Source organism: Rattus norvegicus, chromosome 3 (assembly GCF_036323735.1).
Source record: "Rattus norvegicus strain BN/NHsdMcwi chromosome 3, GRCr8, whole genome shotgun sequence".
Taxonomy (NCBI): Eukaryota; Metazoa; Chordata; class Mammalia; order Rodentia; family Muridae; genus Rattus; species Rattus norvegicus.
The window spans coordinates 100,062,764-100,090,667 of record NC_086021.1 but is presented as its reverse complement, the minus strand read 5'-3'; the positions used below and the strand labels follow the sequence as shown (position 1 = coordinate 100,090,667).

The following is a 27,904-nucleotide window of genomic DNA, read 5'->3' as shown; positions in this document are numbered from 1 at the left end:
CCCTAGTCAGCATGCTAATTTTGATTATTAATTTTCTTCCTTTAAATGCTGAAGCTGGGCTCCTACTCTAGACAATAAAGGAGAAATCTCCCAAGGTCTGTAACCATACTTACCTATCTCAGAACGACAAGCTAAGGCCGGAGACCCTGGCTTTGTATCTATAAGGCCCCTCCTCCTGGGACCCCTGAAGCCAGGCCATGCACCTTGAGCCAGCCCGTGTTTGTCCTCCGGGAATCTGGTTTATTGTTCCTGGTCCAGCTCTCCAAGGTCCTTCCCCAACCCAGCTACAGGGACTTGGGACACAGTTCCTCTGACTGAAGTATGCCATCTAGCTACCTTAAAGCCTATGGCTCCTGCCATGACTCCTATGTGATCCCCAGCAGACAGGGTCTGTTTGGATTAGATAGGGTCCAGGGATGAGGGAAGCATGGAGGACCTTGTGTGAAGCCAGCCAAAAGATCCAGAGGGGCTGGCTAGGGCAGTAACCTGGGCAAGGCCTTGTGTAACTCAGAATCTGGCTCATGCTGGCACTCCTTATCAATAGGATGGGTCTGAAATCCCTGGCTGCACAATGTGAGTCTGATTACTCCTGTCTAGAGGAGGCCATTGTCCTGCCCGGTTCCCTGCAACCCTCACCTCTTACCGCCTGCCCAGAAAATCCTGCCTTCCAGGTGCCTGCAACAGCTCTCCCAGGGAGCAGAAGTCAACCCTCTGTCCTCCACTCAGCCCTCACAGCCTGGGGGGTTCTGACTAGTTGTGAACAAAGCCCTCGGTGTCCGGCTCTCCAACTGCCAAGGGGAGCTTCTTGTCACTCGTCTTGCCTCAGCTCATAGCATAGGGAGGGACAGGCTCTAATATGTGGGGAGAGGCTATGGAAGAAAAGATGTGCCATGGCCAAGAGACACTACAGTGATCCCTCCTCGTGCAGCCGCTCAGCACGGCCCCATTGCAGACTTGCAGATGGCTGGTGTTGAGCAGGAGAGGGGACCAGGTATGTATAGGTACACGAGGGGAACTGAGCACACTCATGTCACTTTCCAAGACTGGAGGAGACTGAGGGAAAGTGGGTGGGGAAAAAGTCAGGGTGGACCTTAAAGGACATTTCTCTTTACACAGCAAGCAGAACCAGCAGGGAGGGGCCAGCATCTAAACCAGTGGTTTTCACTTTCCTAATGTTGTGTGGCCCTTTAATACAGTTCTTCATGTTGTGGTGACCCCCAAACCATAAAATTATTTCCCTTGCTACTTCATAACTGTAATTTTGCTAGTGTCATGAATCATAACGTAAATATCTGATATGCAGGATATCTGATATGTGACCCCTGTGAAAGGCTCATTTGACCCTCAAAGGAGTCTTGACCCATAGGTTAAGATCTGCTGATCTAAACCAGCATCCATCACCTACCAGAGAGTAGTCGTCTCTGTGTCAGGCCACTGCATTGCACAAGAGAAGTGGCCTCCAGAAGTGCCAGTTTGCCCAGCTGTGGCATCCTTCGACACTGTGGCCCCAGTACTGGAGTCAGTTGAGCAGCAACAGAGGCCGGCTTGAATCCAGGCCATCAGCAGCAAGCCTGCCTTTCCCTCAGCCTTCAGGGACACTGCATATATTTTATTCTGGCTGAATGTTTTCCTTCCCAAATCATGCAAGGAGCCTTTTGTGGGTGTGTCCCAAGTCAAGACAGCGAGTAGAGCCTGGCTTATCCTGACCTAAAGTTTCCCCTTTTCCATATTTCCTCCCCTGATGGCTTAGAACTCACTGTGTAGATCAAGCTGGCTTCAAACTCACAGAGATCCACCTTCATTTGAACACAGCACCAGGCCCAGCAATCAGATCAAGACTACCCAGAGAAGGGAGACAAGGGGTGACTGTTCAAAGTAATGCCTGCTCCAGAAAGGTCTTCCCTCAGAGTGCCAAAGGCTCTAGAACAATCTGAAGCCAGTGTTATTCCCGTGGAGTAACGCTTCCAGGTGGGGAATGAGAAGCAAGAGCTTCTGGGTAGGCTACAGACCACGTCTGGGAACCAACCATCACAAACTGATCCCACTCAGTGTTGGCCATTGGGGCTCAGCTCGTGAAAGGAAGAAAATAGGAAATCCACCTTCCTTCCCTTAACTTCTACCCACCATGCCTTCCCATCTAGGGTCATCTAAAGCTCTCGAGAAATTTCCAAGGTATTCTTTCCTCCCTCCCTCCCTCCCTCCCTTCCTTCCTTCCTTCCTTCCTTCCTTCCTTCCTTCCTTCCTTCCTTCCAGCCATCCATTCTTTCCTGTGAATGTTTCCAGAGGGCACCAAGAGCCCCTTTATGCATCCATCTATTCAGAGGATGTGAGCCCCTAGGGTATAGGCACCAGCCTGCAGCTGGGGATGGGTGTGGGAGAAACATGTTTCCAGTTGCCTGGGGCAAGGGTCATGAGTGTGCAGACATGTGTAGAGTTGTGTGTCAGTGTGGATGGGTGAGTGTGGACCTGGGTAGAGTGTGTGTACGTGTGTGGCTGGGTATAGGCAGTGCTCACGGCATGTATGGCTACAGGGTCTGAGTAATTTTATCCTCCATGGTTTTGATTACATCTATTTTCCCTCCAAACATCTGCTTTGTGGGGGACATGCGGCTCTCTCTGTTCCCCGGGTGAGCCGGCCCCACACACCCTGTGGCGAAGTGCACAGCACCGATGTAATCTCCTTAAACAAAACAGGCCAGCACGGGGCCCTTTCATGCTATTTAAAGGGCACTGACTAAACCCACCGCTGTCCAAACAGTCCTGGGGGCCTGGGGTGGAGGCTAAAGGTTAGCCATTGATCACATAAATCCTCAACCCACCTCATCTGCCCCTGGGCTCTGTCCAGAGGTCTTTAGCTTAGCAGGCAGCTTGGTAAATAATGCTGCAAAGGAAGAAGTACCCAGGCAGCATGACAGCAAGAACACAGGGAGCACATGTGTGTCCTCACTCAAGAGGCAGTGAGCCGGGACGGGAAAGAGTGTGACAACCAGTGCTCAAGCTAGTCGGGGATGAAAGGCATCTTATTCTGAGCACCCATCAGCCAGAGAGCCCTAATGAAGAAATGAGGAGGCACAGACCAGAGGAGGTGGTGGGGACAGAAGAAGTGGATCGAGGGTCCCAATAGTGGGAAATAGTGAAATCTGAATTAGATGTGGAGTTTAGTTCACAATAATGAATTTTTTAAGGTGGCAGTTTATGTGAACAGGCAGCTCAGCAAAGACACATGGGTGGCCAATGAACCTGGGGACAGGCAGGTCATCATTCCTACCGCTAAGCACAAAGGAAAACTGGGGTGAGACCGCAGAGCACCCCCTCACAGAGATACAGAGACAGGAACTCAGGGTGCAGGTCACAATTGTCAGCAGCTTCTAATGTGATTAGACTAACCTAGTCCTGGCTCCAGCAAAGCCCTCAGCTCGGCAAATGCTCTAAGAAATGAAGACCCATCTGTGAGGGGGCAGAGACCCAAACCAGAGAGAAAACACTGCTGTGCTTGGCTCTGAACGTCCCGAAGGCTTGCTTGTGCCATGTGGTTTGGTCCTCAGCAACTGACAATGCTGGAAGGTGAGGGAAGCTTTAGGAGCTGGGGTTTATAGGGAAGTGTGGGTGGGTCTTAGATCGTTGGGGATGTGCCCTTGAAAAGGATTATAGGGCACTAATATCTCTCCCCTCCCCCTTCCCACATGCAGTTTCCTCTGCATCTTGTTCCTGCCACGATGGGCTACATCATCACAGACCCAAAGCAACACACCCAACCGAGATCCAATCCCATGCTACAGAGTAACATCAGCACAGAAAGGTGCTCGTCTCTGGCAAGCAAATCTCATTTTGACTAGAGATAGGTGTTGGGATTCAACCTCCAAAGCAGCTAGAACCCTCTTTACTTTTAAATTGATTGTCACGAGCATCTGGTCACAGTCTCCAAAAGCTGAGCAATGCAACAAAGGTCCTTTAATAGGCAACTGGTGGGGTTGGGGATTTAGCTCAGTGGTAGAGCGCTTGCCTAGGAAGCACAAGACCCTGGGTTTGGTCCCCAGCTCTGAAAAAAAGAACCAAAAAAAAAAAATAGGCAAGTGGTGAGCAGACTGAGGAGCTCACGGTGGAATAACAGTAAAGAAACAAACCACCGTCTGGACAATATGGGGGAGTCTCGGAAGCACACTGCACGTGTAAAGGAACCAGCCTGAGAGTGCACACACTGTGTGACCCATTCAGTTATCACGTGAGCCTGGGAAGGTAGGAATGGAGGTACAGAGGGCAGAGGGTTGGCTGCAGGGGGCCAGGAGATGGGGGAGGGGGCGAGGTTTGTTCGAAATATATGATCGTGCCTTTGTGATGGTGTCAATGGGTACAGAAATCTGTATGGGGATGCGTTAGAGACTACAGATTCACACTGAGCTTCATCTCTCACGGTGTTATTTTGTGGGGTGAAAAACGTAATTAATGAGAAGATACAAAATGGCGTTGAACATCATTCAACGTTCAAAGGCCTTCACCCCAAAGTCCCACTTCTAGGCCTTATCCTAGAGAAGTAATTGACAATGGACCTAAGGAATGAATGAGAGACCAAGTCCAATGGTCTACTGTGTAGAAAGCTGAGGTTAATGGAAATAGCCAGGGTAAAGGGTATCCTTCCCATACACAGATTCCGTGCATTCTACTCTGTGCAGCGTCTTTGTTGGGATTAAACATGAATTATTGTGCATCTATCGGTTTGCTTGCTTTCCCCCCTCCCTGTTAGAAAGCAGGGACCGTTCATCACCCCTTGTGTCCAGCGTTTAGTATTGCACTGGGAACATATAGTTGCTCAGTAAACACCTGATGAATGAAGGACTGAACCCTGTTACAGAACGGGGCTTTGGCAAGTGGAAAGAAGACACTCATTTCTAGGAAAGTAAGCAGGGAGTGATTATCCTTGGAAAATACTGGAAGTTTTCCAGAAGTAGAAAGTTGAGTATGTGGGCTAACTTTTCCCTTTTGTTGGCCTGTTTTGTCCTGGCTGGCTTTCTCTGAGATGAGGATAAGCTCTTATCTGAATCAGAGACTGGAAATCCCAGGGAAGCCTGTGCTGACAGGGAGCTGACACTGTGCTGTGGGGTTATGGGAAGCGAGAGGCCTGGATGGAGTGGGGTGGGAGAGGGCAGCTTCAGAAAAAAGCTCCTGCTACAATGGGGTGGCATTATCGTGGTGGGGTGGTACTGACCTCCCTCCCATCTGGGTCACAATGGACTCCAAGTCAAGGCCTCTATGACCGCTGGATGACTGCCCATGCTCAAGTCCAGTCCAGATTTCCTCCTAAGATTCTTGGTCTGTAGGCTTATATCCTTGAGTACAGCCAGTAGGTGTCTAAGATGCGGGCGCCCATCATGCCACAACCCACAGCAGAAGTTCCTTCCAGCTCCCAGAGGCCTCATTCAGATGCCAAATACACGACAGGATACTCCTTGAAACAGCACACAGCAACAGTGAACACTGTTGATGGAAGAGTCCCCTGAATTCGGTCCCCAGCACTCACATAAAGAGCCAGCTGCACTGGCACAGGCCTATGATCTCAGCTCTGGGAAGGTGGAGACAGGAGGATCTCTGGGGTTTGCTGGCCTGCCAGCCTAGCCAATGATTGAGTGAACTCCAGGTTCAGTGAGAGACACCATCTCAAGAAATAAGGTAGAGAACAATTAAAGAACACACTCACCTGATTGACAACCTCTGCTTTCCATGTGGCTGTGTGAATGTGTGCGCATGCACACGTGCACACACACATAAACACACACAGGCACAGACACACACCCACATACACACAGACACACACACACACATACACACAAACACACAGAGACACACAAACGTGTGCATGCACACACACTTTAAAAACTCCGGAAGTTGAGCATGGTGGCTCACACCTTAATCCCAGCACCGGGGAGGCAGAGGCAGGTGGATCTCTGAGTTCCAGGCCAGCCTGGTCTACAGAGCAAGGTTCAGGACAGCCAGTGCTATGTATAGAAACCCTGTCTCAAAAACAAACAGTAAAACACCCCAAATATTGATGAGAAATACACAGAATGACTCCTTCAGTATTTGACAGTCAAATGCAACAAAACTGTGGTCTGTTGTATTCTGCTACCTTGGTCACCCCCACTGTGGCTTTCAGGGCCCTGTGAGCTAGATCACCCCTTCTTGCTTAACTGAGTTTGACCTGTTCACCCCCACCCCCAATAGCACTCCTGCCCCCCCCCACCATGTGCTGCATGGTGGCCTTGTGTTTCTTACCTCTGAGGCTGCCCTTCCTGTGCTGTCTCTTGCACTTCTCTCTCTGTCTCTGTCTCTGTCTCTGTCTCTGATTCTGTGTGTGTGTGTGTGTGTATGAGAAAGAGAGAGAGAGAGAGAGAGAGAGAGAGAGAGAGAGAGAGAGAGAGAGGGAGAGAGAGAGAGTTCTGTGGATTTCTGTCCTTACCACACTATCCTGGGTTCTCTATCACTGGTCTCCCTACCTCAGCACATGCTGTCTGTGTGGACTGGTTACCTCATGGATGGAAAAGAGACCTTTCGAGAAGGAGCTCAAAGAAATCAGCCATGAAGCAGGCATGAAGGTGGCCCTGTGACTATTTCAGCCTGAACAAACCTCTGGGCTAACAATGGATGTTTCCTCAGATCTACAACTCTGAGTGAATCCGTGCCACTAGGAGTGCAAAAGGCACTGTGGAGGGGCCAGTCCTGTGGGTGGCCAACCCCTGGGAGGAGTCTCAGGCAGCTGCTCACCCTCAGTGCTGGTTCTGTGTCAAGACTGTAGGTCCAACTCCCAGAGGCCAAAAGCAAGGCTGCAGTTTCCCACACTTACCACTAAGAGGCACTGTAGTTCCAATAAAGTATTTCTGGGCCTGAGGCAAAGAGGAGGGGGTGTGGGGTTGGGGTGATCTGAAGAAGGTTCCTAGGAGGATCTACCAGTTCCGCAGGTATCCATCCCTACTGCTTACCTGCCACAGAGATCTTGCTGCCCTTGTCATAGCTCATCGAACCAGTGGGCAAAATGAGGCACCAGACAGAGACCTTGAATGAGAGCATTTGAATGAAAGGCCTGAGGTCTGGGCTTTTATTTTTATTTTTTCCTGGAGGTCGTCTCCCTCCCTGCAAAACCCTAAGTATCTCTTGAGTTCCAGCTATATTGGCACACAGTAGGTATGCAGGAAACATCTGACTCACTTGTGAATGACTGTCTTATGGCAAAACTACTCAGTTTACCACCTTGTCTTGCTGGTGGATCGTCTTATGGCTAGGAGCGGTCACCCCTGGCCTGTGATCTCCTGGGGGTTCTTAATAGAGGCAGGCCCCACAGCCCCACCTTACACAGATGTTCTCTGGGCTCTTCTGGTGGGAGGGTCTTTCCTGGTTTAGAGGCGTGGGCTGTCAGAGTCAAGGAAGGAAGAGGAAGTAACAAGAGCACCATGGAGAACAGTGGAAAACAGCGAATGTACTTTGTAGTCTGCATGGTCCTTGGGACCTGCAGTGGTGACTCCCTCTTTACACCCCATTTCACAACTTCAGAAATGAGACAGAGAGGGCGATGGCTTATTTAGAAAGTGGCCTGACTCTGACAGTTCCACTGCATCCTGCAGGGCAGGTACCTTAGTGGGACAGATGCCTGGTGGGACCAGCTAGACATCCAGAGACCAGGCCCAGGGAGAAGGGAAACAGAGCAGGAAGTGCAGGAGGCCAGCCCCTCTCTGCTGCTTCTTCATACCCATTATACACACCTCCATGCTGACACCAAGTAGGCTGCCCCCTGCATGAGACCAGTGTCGCCAACTGTCAGGGACCTTAAGAATAGACTTGTGTCTTCTTCCTTAACTGTGCACCAAAGTACTTAGAAGTAAAGAGGCAGACAGGCAGCTTAGTCAGTTCACAGAAAAATAATAGCTGTGTTCCTGCTGGCCAATCAGCATTTGCCTGTTGACTCATGTGAGACCCAGAAGATCAATGATGACTTAGCTGGCATGGCAAAACATCCAAGTGTGGGGCCTCTGGGCTTCCCCACTGCACTTCTTCCTAAGTCTGAACCCTTTGCAAAATGTAGAGGTTTTATGGAGAAATTATACATAAGAGCCAGTAGGAATCTGTTCTTATCCAGGATCCCTCTACAGAGCACACTCTGTACCGCTTAGCACAGGGCCTGGGTGGAGTGGAGTGAGTGCTCCATGACCCAGCATCCTCGGGCTTAAATGTCTGGTCCCCACGTCCTAAGCAGAGCCATGATGCCAGTTCCAGAGCATACCTCACACACCTCTTTGTGAATCCATCTCGCCCAGCCCTTCAGGGGCCCCAGGTAAAACCTGCACTTCCTTCAGTAGTGACTTTTAGGCCTGTAGCAAAGTCTGTGAGCAAAGGGCCATAAGCTGCTTTTATTGCAGCTGAGAATTTGAAAATAAAATCTCTCTGAATCTATCAGACTTTCCATTTTTTGAGCTAGCAAGATGGCATAGTGGGTACAGGTGCTTGCTGCCAAGGCTAAAGACTCGGGTTCAATTCTCTGGTCCTGTACAGTTACAGGAGAGAAAAACAACTCCCAAACATTGTCCTGACTCCCACGCAAATACCATGGCATGCACGCACACACACACACACACACACACACACACACACACACACACACACACACACACTAAATAGAGGAGGAGTTGGAGACAGGAGGATTCCTGGGCTCTTTGGACATCCAGTCTAGTCAAACACGTCCTCGACCTATTGAGAGACCTCATCTCAAAAGCAAGGGGGACCTCTGGCCTCCGCACACATGAGCACACATGCATTTACATACAGGGCCATAACCTGATGGAAGGCACAGATAGGTAACAAGTACCATCTAGTTGTCACAGGAGATTCTGCTAAGTGAACACTGCATTGTGCCTTGACACCAAAGTCCACAAAATGAAGGGCTGGCTGCTGCAGGTTGAAAAGGTCAAGGAGCTACTTGATCTAAGGACTGAAAACCAACAAGAATTCAAACTAGCCTATTAACTGCTCCTCTGAGGAGACTGGAAATTTCCCAGCTTCTGCTAATGAGGGCCTAGCCCAGGCCTTAAAACCCAAGCTCTGTGTGCCAGCTTGAGTGGCAGAGTACAGTGAAAGGTGGGACCTGAACTCATGTCTTCCTGCTTCTAAACCCGTGGTCAGACTGCTCACTGCTTCTTTTGACTCCTTTAAACCATGTGGCTTTGAGTATGTCCCCAAATACCAGTAACTTGATAACCCAGATCCTGTCTTTCTTCTCACAACAAAAGAAAGCCTGCATCCCTGATGTCCCCTCCAGCATACCGTGGCAAGATGGAGAAGCTTAAATCCTGCTCAATATGAAGGAATGAGAAGGATCTGGGGTGGAACAGGCACAGGTTTACCCTTATTCTGCCATTCTTTTTTTTTTTTTTTTTTTTTTTTTTTTTGGTTCTTTTTTTTCGGAGCTGGGGACCGAACCCAGGGCCTTGCGCTTCCTAGGTAAGCGCTCTACCACTGAGCTAAATCCCCAGCCCCTTATTCTGCCATTCTTTATCCCCCAATCCCACTCATTCACTCATCTAGAGTTTCTGGGGTACTTTAACAAGCTGACAAAATGGAAAGTATCAAATGTTTATCTCAAGAGGGAAGGCTGCTGGGAGGTACAGACTCATAGAACGAGAAGGTGAGTCACCTTACCTAGGTGACAGACGGGTTGCCAGGGCAACCTTGGTCTGTGCTGAAGCTGCCATGTGCTGAGGTGGCCAGCTTGAAGCTCTGTCTAGCCAGCCTCATTGTACTAGGGATGTTGACTGTCCTCACCAGAGAGATGGCAGAGGAGAGAAGGATGCTCCCAGGTTACCCCTCCACTCAGCCTCCCGGGGCATCTCTAGGGGAGCAACAGTTATGCACCTTCGTTTCCTCACCTAGGAGGCAAGGCTGAGCAATGTACACCCCAGATGGTTGGGAAATGGTAACGAGGCAGAAAGCATGGATCCCTTTGCACCACAAATCCCCCAGGGCACATAATAGAGTCTAACTATGGGGTCCACACAGCTGCAAGAAGGAAGGGAAAATCCCTCAGGGGCAGGAGCACCCTCACTTCCCAGTCCTTTCCAGGTGCCTGTCCAAGTCTCTCAGCTTCAGCTGCCTGGACGTGTATGGACTGGACCATAAACCCTGTGCAGTGTGGCTCCCAGGGTCTCCTTCAATCCGAGCTCATTTCATATCTGCGTAGCAGGTCCTGTAATAGGTGAAACACTTGTAACTGCTGTACATTTTCAGAACATGTGAAACTGCCATAAAAGCCAGGCCTTGAACTCCATTCCTTTTGTTCTCCACACTTGGCTATGTATATTGTTGGCAGCTTCCGCCTCAGATGGAGCCCTTGCTGTGGGCAAGGAAGATGTCTCGCCAGCCTCCGTGGCCCTTCCTTGCTTTGTACCTAACTATAAATACCCGTGAGGCTCTGGTGTAGCTGGGTTTCCAGCCTTTGGACAAGTCATGTACATCTCGGAGGAGACTGCTTCCTTCACCAGTGACCAGCTTCCTTTCTGAAAGGCAGTTGTTGTAAGGCATAGAATCACTGACAGACGGAGAGTGGGAAGAGCTTTTCTCTCTTAGATAGGAGGAAAGAAGTCATGGCCAAATCCATCGCAAAGCCGCTATTTAATTTTCTAAGGGCTAGAAAAAGCCATTTGATATTTGCTTCCAAAGAAATCTCACACGGAAGGTATCTAAGTGGATAAATATCTTGCTTCTCAAGCATAAGGACCTGAGTTCTAATCCCCAGGACCCGTGTAAAAGCTGGGTAGCCATGGCTGCCATCTATGATAGCAGATTTCCAGGGCAAGCAGAGTTGCACTAGCCAAAACCTGGGAGCCCCAGGTTCTGCAAGACAGAACAATTGAGAAGACACCTGATATCAATTTTGGGCAACACACGTGTATGCACCTGTACACAGACGTCTACACACATGGCAACACATATCACACACGTATGTATGCAAAGATCTGACTTCCACAACATGCTGTGGCATACACACTCTCACATACACATCATACACAAACACATGTGTACATGTATGTGTACACACACACACACAAGTAAAATAAGGTTTTAGAAATTGTGCATGCTACCTGCCTGCAGACAGCCCCAGAAGACTGTGGTTGATCATTTGGTCTGATACTTAGGACATGGAGCCTCTTCCCCTGGGCCCAGTGCCTGGAACTCAAGGCCTGGTGGACTCATTGATGACTGGGCAGAGGACAATGCAAATGTCTTTTTTCTGGGAATAAATGCTACACAAGAGAACTGACAGCATGAAGCCTGCAGCAGACAGGTCATGGGCTTCCTCCCAGGGGATCCTCTCAGCACACAGGGAGAAGGTTCTTGAGCCATGTTAATAATATGAGGTTACTCTCACTAGAATTAACTGGAGAAACCCAGGTCTCCCAAATAGCCAAGAGCTTAGGGGCCATCTCTGAAGCCCTGGCCTGCAGCTCTGCCCTCCCTTATCAGCTCTGGTTCCTGGAGAACAAATGTCCCTGACTTGAATCTCCGTGACTGGCCAATCACTAACCTGGAGGCAAGAAGAGAGACAGAGTGGCCTATGTGTTTCCCTGTGCATTCTGCAATTCCAGACCTCACATGCGAGAGCCCTGCTGAGGACAGACAGATGGAGTGGACAAGAGGATGGAGATACCCGAGGGAAGCTCTCAGGTTCCCCGGGTGAGCAGTTCTCATCCAGCATCTCAAGATGCTCCCTGGAGAGGCGGCAGCCTTTTCTGCTGAGGTGCTGGGGTGGAAAGTCCACTCACATGGAGCTAATGCCCATCTCATGCTGTACCCAAAGACCGACACAAAACAGACCAAAGACCTGCTCTAAGGGTCTCAATAGTAATAGAAGTAAATGGAAATCCAGGACGTGGGTGCCATCAATGTAGATGTGACACCAAAAATAGGTGACAAAGAGGGAAAATGGTAAACTAGATTTGTCAAAATGAAAACCTTTCATTTATTGAAAGACAGCATCCACTTGAGAGGCAAAGGCAGCCCACAGGAAGGGAGGCTTTGTGATCCTTATAAACCATCTGTGTGATAAGAGATTATTATCCAAATGCCTAAAGATTCTTCTAAGGGCTTTGAGTATGGACCAATGGCAGGGCACAGGCCTGGGACACCAGGTTCAATCCCTGCCAGCACAAATAATAAATCCTTCCACTTACCAACAAAACATTCAAACAAATGGATTCAAAACTTGGAGAAGGATCTGGAATAGGTATTTCTCCTGAAAAGTTACACAGATGGCCAAGAACGGATTCGAACAAATTGAAATGAAATTAGGGAAATGTATAGAGACAGAAAGCGGAGGGAAGCAGCCTGGGGAGAGATGATGTAAGCTTTTGTTGAACAGGTAGAGACTCTATTTAAAATGGTGGGAAAGTTCTGGAAACAGAGGAGATGGTTATACAACATTTTGGGTATATTTAATGTCACTGAATGGTACACTTAAAGATGGTTAAAATAATTAACTTTTCTGCTATGTATAATTTGGTGTGCTACATGTAATAAAGCTATATATTATATGTGCGTGCATGCACACATATGTGGAAGTGTCTTTTGCTGTAGCTCAGGCTGTCCTGGAACTCACCAGGTAGCCCAGGTTGTCCTAGAACTTACTCGCACAGGATCTATAAAGTGGGGACAGGTTTCCTACCACATGGTCGTTTGATGGAACTCAGGAAGGTCCTTGATGTAGTCCAGGCTAGCCTCATTCTCACAGCAAGCCTCATGCCGCACCCCATCGCGTGCTGGGTTTACAGGCCTGAGGCCACACTCAGACTTATGTCATGTCTGTACATTTTACTCCCATGAAGAAAACAAACACTGTCTCCCCCTCAGTTAAAGTTTACGAAATTGTTTTTGGAGCTCACACCAAGCAGCACAACACTCATCAAGGGGCTGGCCTTTACAGGCCCCTCAGCAACCTCCAGGGGTCCCCTAAGCCCCAAGCCTTTGTGGAAATGAAAGTCCTCACAGCTGGCCCCTGCCAGTCCTCGGGCTCCAACTCCCTACAACCATCATGCTGCATTCAGACCTTTGCTCACCCAAACCCTTGATTCAGGCAGCTTCCTGATGACAGAGGCCCATTTCCTGCCCCTTCTGCTGACTGACAGGGTCAGCCTCTGAGGACTGGTTCAGGTGTCCTTGGGAATCCCAGACCACTGCCACCTCTCTTGGGATTTCCCATGTAGCTCATCCAAGTGAGGCTGGACTATGAGTTGGGAAACCTCTCACTCACAGTCAGACCCTGGGATATGCCTGGCTGGGGTGTTGTACACAGGATCTGCTGATAGAAGAACCTTCCCAGGGCAGTGCCCACAGCCTCGTGCAAGTCTATTCCCTCTTTAGTGAGGGAGAAGGGAGCTCTGCTCTGTTTCTATCTGCATTCTCCCCCAAGTGCCTGGCAGTCTGGAGTAGTGGAAGCCACCCTTGAGTGCTGACATTACCAGGCGAGAGGTATGAGTCTGTGAGTGTATAAGTGTGTGTGTGTGTGTGTGTGTGTGTGTGTGTGTGTGTGTGTGTGTGCGTGTATGCCTGTTCATCTAGGACATACCCATGAAGATGCTGTGGCCACACAAGGAACAGAAGGAATGGTGCTGGGAGAAAGCCTAGGCCTTAGTAGGTACCCAAGTAGGAACCAGGAACAACAGAGTGGGTGGGAACAGAGTATTGCCCCTTGCTTGGGAGTCTCAGGATCCCGGGGAGGAGAGATGGATGGACAGGTTCGACTGGCTCTGAGTGGACCTACAGACAGGCAGTAGGAAGGAACAAAAGTCCCGGGATGTGGCTGGAGGCAGAAGCTAGAGCTAACTGCAGGCAAGGTCTGAGGAGATTCAGGAGGGGCAAGCAACCACCTGATTAGAGCCAGGCCTGGCAGGCACAGCAGCTGGACACCAGGCCTGTGGCCTTGGAGATGAACTTAAAGGGGAACAGTTGGGGATAGATGGATCTCCTCCAAACTGCTGCAATTCTGCAAAACAAATGGTGGTCTACCCACGACCTCCCTGCTCCTGAGCCACAGGCTCCTTGCAGAGTGAAATCCTTTTCCAGAAGGGTGAAAGAGGTCCGTACTGTGGGCTGCCACCCATCTCCACAGAGGAAGGAAAGAGGAGCCAACAGGAAGGAGAAGAAATGGAAATGTTCACTCCCGTTTTCCTATCAGGCATCCAACTGCAAACACCAATTGTGCACCTACTGTGTATCCCAAGCCTTGTTTTAGGGTCTAGAGACATGATCTGGAGCAACACAGACAGAGCCTCACACAGCCCTCCTCTGTCTCTCAGAGGAAGAAAGACGCTTTGGTCAGTTCTTCTGACTGTTCCCATCTTGCCCAGCGCTTCAGAACATAATCCCCACTCCAGCTCCTAGGTACCTGGGCCATGCTGTTCGCTCCAGGCATGGGTGAAGAAGCATGCCTGAGGTCCAAGTCAGGCCTGGAACACTACCCTACCCAAGTGCCAAAACCCAGTCTTGATCAGGTACCCCAGACATGATAGAAAGACCTCTCTGGGAGCCATGTTTGAAATAGACCCTGTCCTTTGTCTCTATGCCATCTGGAATAGCCTTGGAAAGATTTTAAAGTATATGGGGTTCATCCTAGAAAAGAATGCTTTGTCTTGGGGCTGTCAAGAACTTCTTTGTCCCTTCCTAGCTGCCCCAGCCTGTACATGTTCCTTACTGTCTACCGGGCCTCTGGCAGGTGTACCACTCTCATGGCATCACAAAGGGGTTGCAATGAAATAGAACACAAGAAGCCTTCAGTACTTCCTGTAGAAGGAAAAATTAGGGCAAACACCAGGGAAGGCCTGCTAAACTCTCCCCTGCAGCAGGTGGTCCAACCTTCTCCTTCTGTAAGTACAATGCAGTGGACAGAGAGGAAGGCTCTTGAAGTCTTTAAAGGTTGCTTGGCTCCAAGACCTGGACCAAGGCTTCCATTGCAAAACCATCGGATTCCATGAAAGAGTTTCAGACATGGCGGCTTGTGTCACAGAGATGTGCATACACTTGTCCTGTATGTCATGGGGCCAAGACCAATGACTCACTGAGCCGTGCTGTGAGTAGGGGCGTCTGAATGGCGGGGCCACAGACAGGACCAGGGAAACTTCTAGATGTCAGGGAGGCTCACATATCCTGGGGGGACCTCAAAGTTCCCATTCCTCTCCTAAAATCCGTTCAGAGTCTGCAGTGGTGTAGTTAGTGCTTCCCTAGCATGTGTGAGACTGAGTTTGATCTCCAACACAGCAATAATAATAAGCAAATGACACCCCATTAACACTTTGCCACTATCGCCACCTGTAATACTCTAGCTCCCTCAAAGATGTGAGTGTGTGGGGGGTGGGGACTCAGGACTTACTCTCCATTCTCCCAAGTCTTCCTCCTCCTCCTCCTCCCCTCCCTCTTAGTCAGCAAGTCCTAAATAGCCACATCCAACAAATGAAGTCCCTAAGTGCCACTAGAGAGTGTGTGCTAAAGGTCAGGGTCAATTCCACTGCAATGTCAGCACCTGCACCCAGATCTCTTGCTCTGCAATGAGGGGGAAGAGGAGAGTTGGCAAAGGTCTTCAAACTCCTTAGTTCCCGTCCCTTACTGGAGAAGGGAGCCCAGGTAGGCTAGGGCGGTGGCTTCAGACTACTGTACACCCGGGCACTAGGGTGGTGGCTTCAGACTAGCTGTCCACCCAGGCGCATCTTTGCCCTTGCAGTTTGTGAGCCAGCCTGGGGGAGGCTTTGCCCGCCCAGCACTGGTGCCAGGGAAGAGGAACTGGAGGTTGCTCCTCTCCCTCTGGACCTGAAAGCAGAGGCAGGGTCTAGCACATCTCGGGCCTCCCAGGGCCTGGCTCAGTGACAGACAGTTTGAGGAGTCATAAGTAAGTGGAATCAGGCATCCTAGGCCTGATGATCCTAGTCTGTGAAACAGGACATTGGCACAGGAGAAGACTGCTATTTCTTCCAAAATCGAGCAGGACCCAATAGGGATACCAGGATCGGCTTAAGTCTGTATTCGGAAACAATGGTTCCTGGGGTCACCAAGGTCCCCAGCACTGGGAGGCAGTCACTGTGAGAGAGGCAGAGGTGGGTCATTGGCCTCAGGGTACTCATGCAATGTGGTTCCCATAGCTCCATATATGAAGAGAAGGCAATCCAACCAGATTGTTCCCAAATCCCAGTGCCTCTCCACCTACCAGTAAGAGGTATTCTTGCCCTCCCTATAACCTGCGCTTGGGGGCCCCTTATCTCCTGGTTCCCTGCTCATCTACTAAAAGGAGTCTGAAAAATACATCAGGATGTTGCTAGGATAGCTTGTCTTAAAGTGAGCCATGCAAGGCAAAATGAACATCCAAGTATCCAGCGAATGGGATATAAGTCTCACGACACTGCAGGTGGGCTGGACGGACCCAATCTGGGACTCCAGGGCTTGCTGGAGACCTGCCACCTGGAGACTGCTAGTCTGTGAGTCAGCCTCAGGGAAGCTGCAATAGACAGCCAGAAGGAGGGCGGCTTGGAGCCAGAGACACACAGCCAGCCACTTAGCCTGCCTTAGGCACAAACCTCTGAAGGGGAAGCTTAGTTGTACATGGGTTAGGAGGGGCTTTTAGAGCCACACACAGGCACTCATCCTTGCACACACCCAAGTACACAAGTTCCCTTGCAGGGGTGACAACATGGTTGGGGTCACATACAGTTTTCACACAGGAGTGCACAGACATTAATACACACAGTTATAGCCCAACTCACTCAACAGTAGGAGGAGGACCCAGTAACTATGGGTAGGAGGCATGCTAGCTAACATTCACACACACACACACACACACACACACACACACACACACACACAGGCGGGTGGAGGGGGGAAAGCTACGGGTTGTGGCAGACTTTCAAATGCACCCAACCTTCTGAATGAAACACCAATTCTTCATTCAGCCTTAGAGTCAATCTCCAGGACATATACCAGAAGGGATTAGGCTCTCGCCACAGAAGGCCCACATTCCCTTGGTTCACCAAGCCCTTATTGCCTTGGTAGGCAACTGCTAAGTACAGGGATGGGGAACATAAATGGAACATTAGATTAGGGAGGGCTGTGCTGGGAGCCTCCAGAATTCTTGCGTCCTTGGCTTGAGCCTGGTGCCATGTGAGCACCAAAGAACAGTGATTTACCTTTATATTTAAACCCCAACGAGGAGCCCAGACCCTTCATCCAGCCCTACCTTCTAGGGCTGTCGGGACTGCTGATCTCATTCAAGACAGGTTTCTGCTTCCAGGAAAGACTTTTCTGCCCTCTCTATCTATCTGGACTCCTCCGAGAAAAAAACACGTGGGGGTAGGAAAGTAAAGGAGGGAGTCCCCCGCAGATCCCCTCAGACAATCTTTGCATAGTCTACAGATCTCTTTTTCTGTGTTAAATTGGAAGCCAGGAGCAGAGAGGACTTTCTCTAAGGCCATGCAGGAGAACAGTTTGCACACGTACTCAAACCCTCCTTGGACTCCAGGCCCTTCTGGATCACGATCTTGATCTCGGTAGCACAGAGTCCCAGCCCCACCTTCTAAAAAGTGCACGGTCTCCTCATTCAGGAAGAGCTTCTTCCCCCACCAAGAGAATCGGCTTTGCGGAACCAATGTGCGGCGGGCGCGCAGCGGATTCCCTCTTTATTCCCGGACCTTCGCTAGAAACCTGGGTTCCCTAGCACAAGCACTGCCTCAAGGACAGGTAGGTACCTTGTCAGGCAGTGCAATCCTCACCCTTAAGGCTCCTACTTCTCCAGAAGTACTTTGGGTGCGACCCGACGGCTTGCCTCTTAAAGAGAAACTAAAGCGAAGGCTGTCCCGGTGGCTATACCACCCCTGCGCTTCCTTGCTCCTCTGATCAACCTTTTGCAAACATCTGAGCCGCCGGGTTTAACTAATTTCCCTTCCCTCTCTCTTACTTGGTACTGAAGGTTGGGAGTGAGTGTGAGGAAGAAAAGTTACAGAATGTGCTGGGAACAGAGTGGAAGAGTTCAATGCGATTGGGAGCACCGTCCTGAAGGCTCAGAAGGCATCTGAACCCGTCTTAATTTTTGTAGCCTTTCTGGGAAGACTGGCTTCCTAGGTCCCAGTGGCTCAAAGGTTGCCCGCCTCAGGCTACTCCACACCTCTAAAAGATTAACCAACACAAGCACCTTTAATGGAGATGGGGGTGTCACTCATTCACACAATTATAGCAGAGAAGTGCGATCCCTGGGGCCATTGGTAACCGGTATCAGAGAAGAAACCCTGGTTAAGGGCTGCTGGATCTCCTCGCTGACTCTCACTTGTCAAATGGTGCCGAGCTGGTGGCTCTTAGCGCTTAAACAAGGGGTCACCGTTGATTTCCACTCTGACTTCGTTAGAGAGAATCATCACCTAGTTGTAGCCAGGATCCAAGCACTGGTATGGTTTCCTAATCAGATGACCATCCCAGACTCCTTGGTGAGGGGACTGCACAATCTCAAGCTATACCTAGAGTGGTCCGCGAGTTGTCAGTGAGCGCGCAAGTGGCACCTAGAAGCCAACACCAGACCGGAGGTTCCCCACAAGCCTGTGACAAGCGCTTAAGTTCTTAGGCTTCCTGAGCAAGAAGGATTCCAGACTAAGGACTCAGGAGTACCAGTACCTACCTTCCTACTCACCCAATCTGTTTATTAGTGCTCGCCACTGTTAGCGCAACCAACTCGTGCCTTAATCCCAGGCCGGCGGGAGGTTCGGGAAATTAGCGCTTCCATACTGTCCCTGCCTCCTGCCTCGGGCACTAAGGTTGCGGGAGCATCCGCAGACAACAGACAACCCGGTTCAAACGCACCGGCCGCCAACCTCTCCTCCCTCCCAGCTGCTACGGAGGTTTTCCATTTCAGCCACTAAAACAACGCCACTTGCGCGCAGCGCTCCCAGAAAAAACCCGCCCTCGAACCGAATCAAGGCACTCTCCAGAAAAGTCGTCTTTCTGTCGCTGGAAACCAAAGCCCTATGGGACCTTAGCAAGATTTAATGCAGAGTGTCAGAATTTGTTTTCCTCCGCGTCTGGAACCTCAAGGGCAACTGAAGGCTTTGATGGCTCCCGGATAGATAGCCCAGGAAGGTTCTAGACTTAGCTGGTTATAGCCTCGTTTTATGGTCAGTGCTATGCAAACGCTAGAGAATTAAAAGGTCACCCTTGACATACTGCTATGAGAAACGTGATGGGGTCCCCCGGTGCTTCTAATTTTTTCTTGAAAATTTCTTTATTCACACACACACACACACACACACACACACACACACACACACACACACACACAAAAGGCTTTTTCCCCTCGAAAGTTTTCGTGAGCATATTCAACACCTAGAGGGCCATGGTTGAGCAAGTTCCTATCCGTTTTCCAGACTTTTCCACTTAAGACTTTGAACCTCACTAAGTGTGAATTAAAGAAAAATGTATGCCGAATCCATTGATTTCAAAATAACATTAGACTTTTAATACAAGCCTTCTGTTTTTCTAGTTAAGAACGTGTCTTTAGGCCTGGGTTGTTGGAGCAGGCTGGGGGCTATGGAAATTAACAAGTAAAAAATTAAAAGCTATTCTTTTCTTGCATTCCCTCTAAAACTGGCGGGGAATCTCGGCCTTCATGAAGAGACTTAATCCTCTCTCAAAGGCCGGGAGGATTGATTTAGGCCGCTCTCCTTGTCCTCCTACGCCCCCGTTCTCCATCTTTAGGGGTAGGAGGATTTACAAAAGATCCTTATTTCTTGACTAAATCAAATAAGAGTCATCGTTTGTGAGTAGTGTCTGTTCTGGGTAGTTGGTGGGGGAAGAGAAATACCTCTAGAGTTTAACATTTCGTTTAATTCGGAAAATCAGAACATCCCCCTCTGCGGCGCCATGCGGGCTCGAGTCAGGCCCTAGCGCTCTGAGACCGGGGCGCCCAGAGCGCTGCATTCCGGATGAGCTGTTGGAGGTCCCAAATTGCGCTCAACGAAAACCTGCGTGCATCGAATCGAAAGCGAAAGGGGAGGTGGTAGGGCTGTGCCCAGCTGAGCCGCAACCTCAGAGGTACCCGTAAGACTGCAAGAGGAGGATTGCGGAGCCTAAAGCCCTGAGCCCTGGTTTTTCCTAGCACCGCCGGTCTTTACCCAGTGAGCAGTTCCCGAGGCGCTCACCCGCCGCGTTGAGAGCAGACCAGAAATTCAGAAAGCTGAAAAACCGTAGGGAGCCTGGCGGGGTCTAGATCGCAGTGGGTGAGGGCTTCTCCGTTGAGCCCTTTCATAAAAACGCATTATGGCTCTACGTTCGCTTTGCTCTTTGACTAAATAAAGGTGGGGCACCTGAGGTTCGGGATCCTATAAGGATGCCTGAAGCCAGGAGAAACCCTCCCTTACCTCCAATTCAGGAGTCTCCAAAAACTCTGGCCTGGCCTGCACTCTCTCAGCTGAGCCTTAGGGCAGCCCCCAGGCCTGCACTTTCCTCCCAAGGGACCTCAGAGTTTTTCTGGGGCTGAGGTTTCCGAGGCTCCCCACCACTTGGAACTGCTTTGGGGTCCGGACTCAGAGCCGGCAGAAGATCCAGAGCCGCCGAGGCCAGGCCTATCCCTACGTCCATCTCTACCTCAGGGCTTTGCCAAGCTCCTGGGAACATCTCAGGATTTTTGCTGGAGCCCGTGTTCTCCCGGCTTTGAGTAGCCACCCTTATAACGGTGCCCGAGAATTGTCAATTCTCAACTGCCCTGCTTGTTTCCCAGCCTGCTTGTAGGTTAGTGCTCTCACTCCATAGACCTCCCTGCTACTTCCTAACGGGCCAGACTCTTGACTCTGCTTCTCTTGGACTCAGTGTGCCTCATCCTAGAGGATGTGATCTCTCCTTCAGTACAGAGACAGCCATCTCAGAGAGGGGACAGGAACAGGGATTTGGCCTTGGTTGGCTGTTTCCTGTAGCACTGACTCTACTCCAGGCAGCATCCAGCTTCATTTTTGGTAGGTTCCAGGCTGACTTTCCTCCCAACCTGCCCTCTAGGACTCTGGCCCCGCCAGGGCAGGAGCTGGCCTCGTCTTCAGAATTGGAGGTTCCCAGCAACGTGAGATCGAAGAAGTGGGTAGGAGGACGCTGCATGGGGGAGGGGGCCGGCATTTACGACGTCTCCTTTACTAGCCTGGTATCAATGAGGAAATAGGAATTTAGTAGAGTTACTCATACCGGGGTCACTCTGTGGGTTAGGGGCAGTTCCAGGTCAAGGAGCTGCTCCTTTCCTTGGCCTTGTATCCTGAATGTTCCCATAGGTCAGTCACAGGCCTAGCCTTCTTTCTGACTCCAGGGAGACCCTAAGACATTTTTCTCACCAAGGTCTTGCGAGTAGTTTGACTGTTTTGTTTTGTTTTTTGTTATTGTTTTTTGACTAGTATCGCAGCCTCCTCTGAGGTCATGCTAATGGATTTTTTTTAACTATGAAAATACAGTGCAGGGGGAAGAAATCAACTGACCACCCTGACCCCTCCACATGGCATACTTCTGTAGGTCTTGGAGCCTGCCATCTGCTCTCACCTGGTAGTCACAAGTGACAAGGCCTGGGTTCCGGAGCTGGGCCTGGAAGGAGTGCCTGTGTAGAGTGATCCCATTCCAGCCAGAGGTGGAGAGGAAGGGTCACCAGATCTTTCTAGATCTGCTTTTAGCTCTGTCCTGTCAGTTTGAGGGCTTATACTTTCTAAAGCCACATGAATGTATGCATTTGGTACGTGACCATGCTAGCCAATAAAGGTGTGTGTGTGTGTGTGTGTGTGTGTGTGTAGAATTCAAGTTTAGGTTAAAGGCAGATTATGTCTACAGTCCTGCAAACGTGTTCCAGCCCCATCTGTGATTAAGTTCAATATGAAGGAGTGTATATAAGCGCGCACACTAAACCTGGGTTGTGTCCCCGGGGTTATTCTAGCCATCAAGGTCTCTACCACGTCTCACCTGTGTCCCCAGGCTTAGTGTCTCTATATCCCACCTGGAGTGGGACAACCAGAGTCATTGCTCTGTCAAGAACTGGCCCACCTCACTAGGGCCCAGCCTAAAGACAAAGGCCTTGGGGAGAAGGTCTTTCTCCCTTCTTGGAGTTTTGGCTTGTTCCTTAACTCTGATGCTACAGGAAGAAAGAAAGTTTAGGCGCTAGAATGGCTTTGGTTTCCTAACTCATTTGATCAGCTGTCGCATCCACTATGGTAGCTGAGCACTGAGGACTCAGGCCTGAACCCTGCAGCTACATCAAGGGGGCTTGGAGGTCATTTAGGCCATCTCGATCAGGTTCCTTGTGGGCCCGAACCAGGAGCCAGTTTTTTCCTTCTGCTCACAGTCCTGTGCTGACTGTATCTCAGAATCACTGCTTTCCCACCCGTTGAGTACTAAACCGTGCTTTCCCGATGCCAGCTACTTCTAGACATCGCAGAAGGACTGGCCACGGTCGCCTATGCAGTCCGCGCTCCTGGCCAGGACTCGGGTTTTCTGAGGTGCCTGGTTCTCCCGGACACAGACCGGCAAGAGCTTCGCGACACGCTGCGTTGTCGGCGATTCTAGTGCAGAGCCCGGAGATTGCGCTCAGGACTCCCCGACGCGCTCCGCACCTGCAGCTTCTTACCTGCGGTGCACGGAGCCTGCCAGGCCGGAGAGCGAAACCTTGGCGGCCCCGGAGCCGCGCGCCGCGTGCCGCGGGAGAAGCTTCTAGTACCCGCCCGCCGGGAACCCGGACGAAGCATCCGCTTCAAGTCCGGCCCCGCGGGGTAGCGCAAAGCGAGAAGTTTGGATGAACGGAGGAAAAACCCGGGAAGTCACGGTGTTCTGTGCCCGGGCCGGGGCTGGGGAAGCAGCAGGACGCAGGGACGCCCTCGAATCGCTCGGTCCTCTCGGCAGACCCGGAGTTCCCCCAGCCTCCCGCCAGCCCAGAGGGTTTTGGGGTTAGCGAAGCCGCGAACCGCGGAGTCCCCGGGCCCGGTGTCCCGCACGTGCACTCACCGTAGCAGGGGACCTGCAAGGCCGCGTTGTGGCCGCCGCTGCCCTCCTGGAGCTTGAGGCTGCCGTCCGGGGGCGTTTTGCAGGCGCCCCTCTGCAAGTAGAGATGCGCAGGCGGCGCGGGCGGAGCGGGCGGCGGCTGCGGGGTGGGCGGCTGCGGCTGGAACTTGTTAAAGGATCCCCGCGCCCCAGCGTTGCTTTCCAGCGGTGCCGCCAGGTCCTGCTGCCCCGCGCCGTAGCGGGCCCGGCCCTTGGCGTCCCCGAATCCCTGTCCTTTGGCCGCGGCCGACAGAAAAGTTGTACCGAACTTGTCGCCTCCTGGGAATCCCCTAAAAGGCGACGAACCTTCCCGGCTCTGCGACACCGGGCTGTAGTAGGCGTCCATGGCAGTGGCCGGCGACTCGCAGTAAGAGACGCAAGTCTCAGCGTTCATGCCTGGCCTGCGCGGGTGACGGGGCGGGGGCGCCGGCGAGGGCGCGAGGACGCCACCGCGCGCCTTGGCTGGGAGTTGGGGAGCCAAGGAGGCGGTGGCAGTGCTCTGCGCCCGGCCTGCCTGTTCTCTCTCTCTCTCTCTCTCTCTCTCTCTCTCTCTCTCTCTCTCTCTCTCTCTCTCTCTCTCTCTCTCTCTCTCTCTCTCTCTCTCAGAGAAAAACTCTCTTCCCTTTCTCTGTTTCCTTTGCTTGCCTCTTCTCTTTCTCCTCCCCCTTCACTCCCCACAGCTGGCCCAGAGAAAACCAAGAGCTTCGTAAAATGATTCGGATGCTTCGGAAAGTTCACCAGATCTCCCAAACCCTCTTAAGGTTTTGAAGCAGAAAAAAAAAGTGATTTTTTTTCTTGACTTGCTCCTTCCTGCTCCCCCTTCTCCCTCCCCTCCTCTTCCAGCGCTCCTTCCTCCCTCCCCGGCCCCTCCTTTCCTCTCACTAGAGATGCCACTCACAGGCTAGAGGCGATTCGACCCGGAGAAGCCTCGGGGCCTTTTGGATTTTAGGCTAGACTGCAGCCATCCCTTGGCTTCTGAAGCTGGGCTGCAAATTGACGCACGGTTTCAGCTAGGGTCTAGGGTATGAGAGAATGTAAATTTTATGGACAGGTTAAAGAACTGTAAGAGGTTTTGACTTTCGGAGTCAGATGGGCCGCTGGCCTAGCGAATCCTTTGAATGCTTCTTGGTGAACTTGGCAGAGCAGCCCGGGGCCTGTCTGCCAGGACCTTTGCTGGGGTTTTCAATCCCGCCTCTCCGTTCCCGATTCTTCCCAGTAATTCACACACAACAGATTTCAAAATGATCCGGACTCACCACTTAGGCGCCTTAACTATTTCCTCACCCTGTAAGGACTCTGGGCTCGGGTGCAGTGAGATATGCTGTGGTTTAGTCACTGGAGGGACCTAGACTGGCCTGGTTTCAAGTTCTGGAGCCATGCAGGTAGGAGGCTCCCTTACTCAGGCCAAGATCTCTGGCCTCTGGCATGGCTGCCCCGCCCCTCAAAGTTAGGTTGAGAACCGAGCCTTTAGAGACATCCTTCCTGCCCATCCTGGCTGGACAACTAGCTCTGTCACCTGCTGAGGAAGTCAGGCTCTCTGTCTTCACCAAGCCCACCCACTCATGCCCCATTGTAAAAATAAAAGGCTCAAATTTTGTTGATTTTGAAATAAGGTCTCACTGGTTAGCTCAGGCTAGCCTGGAACTCAGGATCCTGTTTCTGCCCCCAGGAGTGCTGGGATGACAGGCGTACATTACCACGCCCACGGTGTGGATTTATGTGGACATCTGGATCTTCACATAGCAAGGGGAACGACCTTTCACAGCCTGTCAGAAGCCCCTGCACTAGACTAAGCATTGGTGGCATCTCAAGACTAACACAGAGAGGTTGGACTCTCCCTTTTCCTGTGAGCAAACTGGGGCTCCAAGAGGCGAAGACACATGGTCAAAAATCACACAGCAAGAAGAAACACTGGAAAGTCAACCGTTCCTCCTTGGAGCCCATGTAGAAGGTAGTCCCTCTATGTGGACTTGGTGTGTTGAAGCAAAGGTCAACAGTGGAGACCTCGAGGCTAACTCACCGGCTTCCAGCTGCAGAAAAGCTCAGGTGGGAGATTCTTTAGAGCATCCCGCCGTAAAATTCTGGGAAATCCGGAGTGGGGAGGCAGGAGCAGAATGGAGGTAGGGAATCTCTGGATGTTCTAAAGGATGGGATTCCCAGTCTCTGCACTCAGAAGCACCCAGAGCAAACAGAAGAGACTTGCATCTACCTCCAACCTCACCTATCTCTGTTCCCACACCACTCCACCCCTTGTTATCTCCGATCCTTACTCAAAGCAGACTGCGAGATCCCACATCTGGTTTTCATCGCTGGCTTACCTTGAAGTGCTCGTTAATAAAGATATTCCTCAGAGCCAGTGGCGGGGGGGCCACTATGGCACCCATCCCCCCATGGCTGGTCAGAAACCTGTGTCTGTCTCTCTGGCCAACAGACCTCAACCACGGAGAGTCTCCTGCTTATTGAGTGTCTATTGTGCCAGAAGCCGCATCAATTTGACCTCACGTGCTTGTCTTAGCAATATCTACTTTGCTACATGAGTAGACTGAGTCCCTCAAACCGAATCATTGCTCAGTTTCAGATAGCAAAAGGGCAGATAAATCTGCTGTCACCCCGAATGTTTCTGTCTGGTTAAAGTTTCCTTCAGTCCTAGAGCCTGTGGAGTACTCCCACCTGGGCATCTCATAGGTGGTTTATCTTCTATCGCTCTTGTGGTTTTGTCTGTCTCATGATCTGGAGCTCAGCCCTTAACCCCATGGCCTGTCAGCCAGGGTTTATACACCCACCTACCTCCTCAGCATTCCGGGCCTCAGGGGTACTTAGCCACTATGTGCTCATAGCTCTACTAGTTGGTGCTTTCTGGAGAGCAGTCTCTTGGTTATAGCACCCCACAAGCATTTGTAGAATAAAGCATTAGAGTCGGGCAGAAGAATGTTCATTCTGCCCAGCCTTCCAGCACAGCGGTGTTCCAGGAACCCATGGTTTTCTTGAGCGAGGACAACCAGTCGCCTGCTCAGCCCCTCTTTCCAAAATCAAGTGTCAAAACTTAATAGCAGGACAGCCTTTTCTGGGCTGGACTCCCCTCTACTCCAGCCCCAGAACAGTAAGTTCTCTTAAAACAGGGACCAGGCCTGTCTTGTGCACCACAGGTCTTGGCACAGCACAAATACTCATAAACACTCGTGTGTTGAACGAATGAATGAAAACGTCATGCAGTTTCCAGAGGCGTAAAGAAGGGTTTTTGTCCAGGAGTTTCAAGCAAGTAGGAGTGACAGCAGTCCCTGGAGGCAGAAGCTGCCCTCAGGCATCCAGATGCTGACTGCCATCTTCCCACTCCTCCTATCCACTTCCTGGCTTAGGAAGGGAGGGATGTGAACAAGGAATTTCAACAGTGGGGTGGGGGCCAGTTATAATTGCACAATGTCACTGTCTCCCTTGGACCCTGGGGTAGTCAGCATGCATCCCACGGAGCTGATTCCCATGAGCTTTGGGCCACCTGCTTAATTACTGCCTCCTTCAACCTTTCAGTGTCTGCCTAGGAATTTGAACCCTGAGCACTCCGTGGCATTTGATTGGAATCTCACCCTATGCAACCACAGATAGATATGGAAGGAGGCAGAGATCGTGTCACGGTGGGGAAAGTGCCTGTGCATTAGTCTGCGTGTTTGCAATGCTGTCTTGGGCAAGTTTTTTGATGGTGCCACCAGGAACCTTTCTGCAAATCTCTGTGGATCCCCTCTTCTGGAATTCTCACTCCCAGTGAAGCTGACGGTTCCTCTCTCTCTGCTCCCTCACTTTTTCACCCATCTATGTGTCTAGCCATCTCGACTGTCCCATTGGAAAGCCTAAGCCCATTGGAGCCTTCTGGTGGTCATGTGGAAGCCATAGAGGCTGGCTCTCACCCACTCTGCTCCTTGATGGAGTATTTCTCTCACAGATAGGAGCCCACCACCCTGGGTTGCTCTAGAGTTCTCCCGAGGTTCCTTAACATGCTAGGTTATGTCTTTTCAGCATGGCCCCCCTTCTGCAGCAGGAACTGTGCAGAGCAGTGCATGAGGCTCTCTCCTCCCCAGCACATTCTGTAAATACCCATCTCTTCTAAGTAGCGGCTGGTCTTGCCTGGGGCAGGGCACACTATGCATGAGAAGGGAGAGACAATCTTTCTCCCTCTAGCATGAGGTTCCCTTCCTGGAAAGTTCCTGGCATGCTTTCCTATATGCATGGGCTATTTGTTGTCTGTCTTTCCACTAGGATGGGAGTCTGGGACCACTGACTCCTCTGTGCTGAGTGTGGTACCTGTCACACGTGATGCTATTGAACAGACCACTGGGCAATCATCGATTGAACAGATGCAGAGAGGAGCTGGAGGATGACCATTGGGTTATTACTCAGACTTGGAACTGGTGGGGCAGAACTGTGGGTGTGAGAGAGAACTGAGTTGGTTAGAGGCTCCCTGATCTAGAGAAAGCAGTCCCTCCCATCTTTCAAAGGGAAGGGCAGATTCTGGGTCATTTTGGGTGTAGATGCCCCCCTCCCATCTTCAATTTTCCACTGGACTATTGCTTGGCTAATCAATGGAACCATGGGAGGGACTCTGCAGCCCCAGCTTGGGGGCCACTGTCTAGCCAGGTGAAGTCACCTGACTGTCTCAGGCCTCAGCTTCCCTCTGAGTCAAAGGAGGCTTCCCAACTTGGTAGAAGCTGCTGTTCTGTGAACTTCGAGGAAGTCTGTAAAGTTTCTCAGAATTTGGACCGGTGGGAGGACATTGTGGACACTTGGACAGTAGTGGACATTAAGATACACAACCCAGAGGCTAAGGGACTTAAATCTTGGAGAATGTTTTTGTGCTTAAACCTCT

At 51.1% G+C, this 27,904-nt stretch overlaps 1 protein-coding gene across 1 annotated transcript in view; it reads right to left on the bottom strand.

Annotated features, from left to right (window-relative positions):
- The window catches only part of Alx4 (ALX homeobox 4), a 36,573-nt gene extending 12,957 nt beyond the window's left edge, over positions 1 to 23,616 (bottom strand). Inside the window, exon 1 of the mRNA NM_001106553.2 lies at positions 23,014 to 23,616. Coding sequence (NP_001100023.1) covers positions 23,014 to 23,443 — 430 coding nt within the window. The 5' untranslated portion in view covers positions 23,444 to 23,616. The remainder of the gene's footprint in view (positions 1 to 23,013) is intronic.
- Positions 23,617 to 27,904: the final 4,288 nt, after the last annotated feature.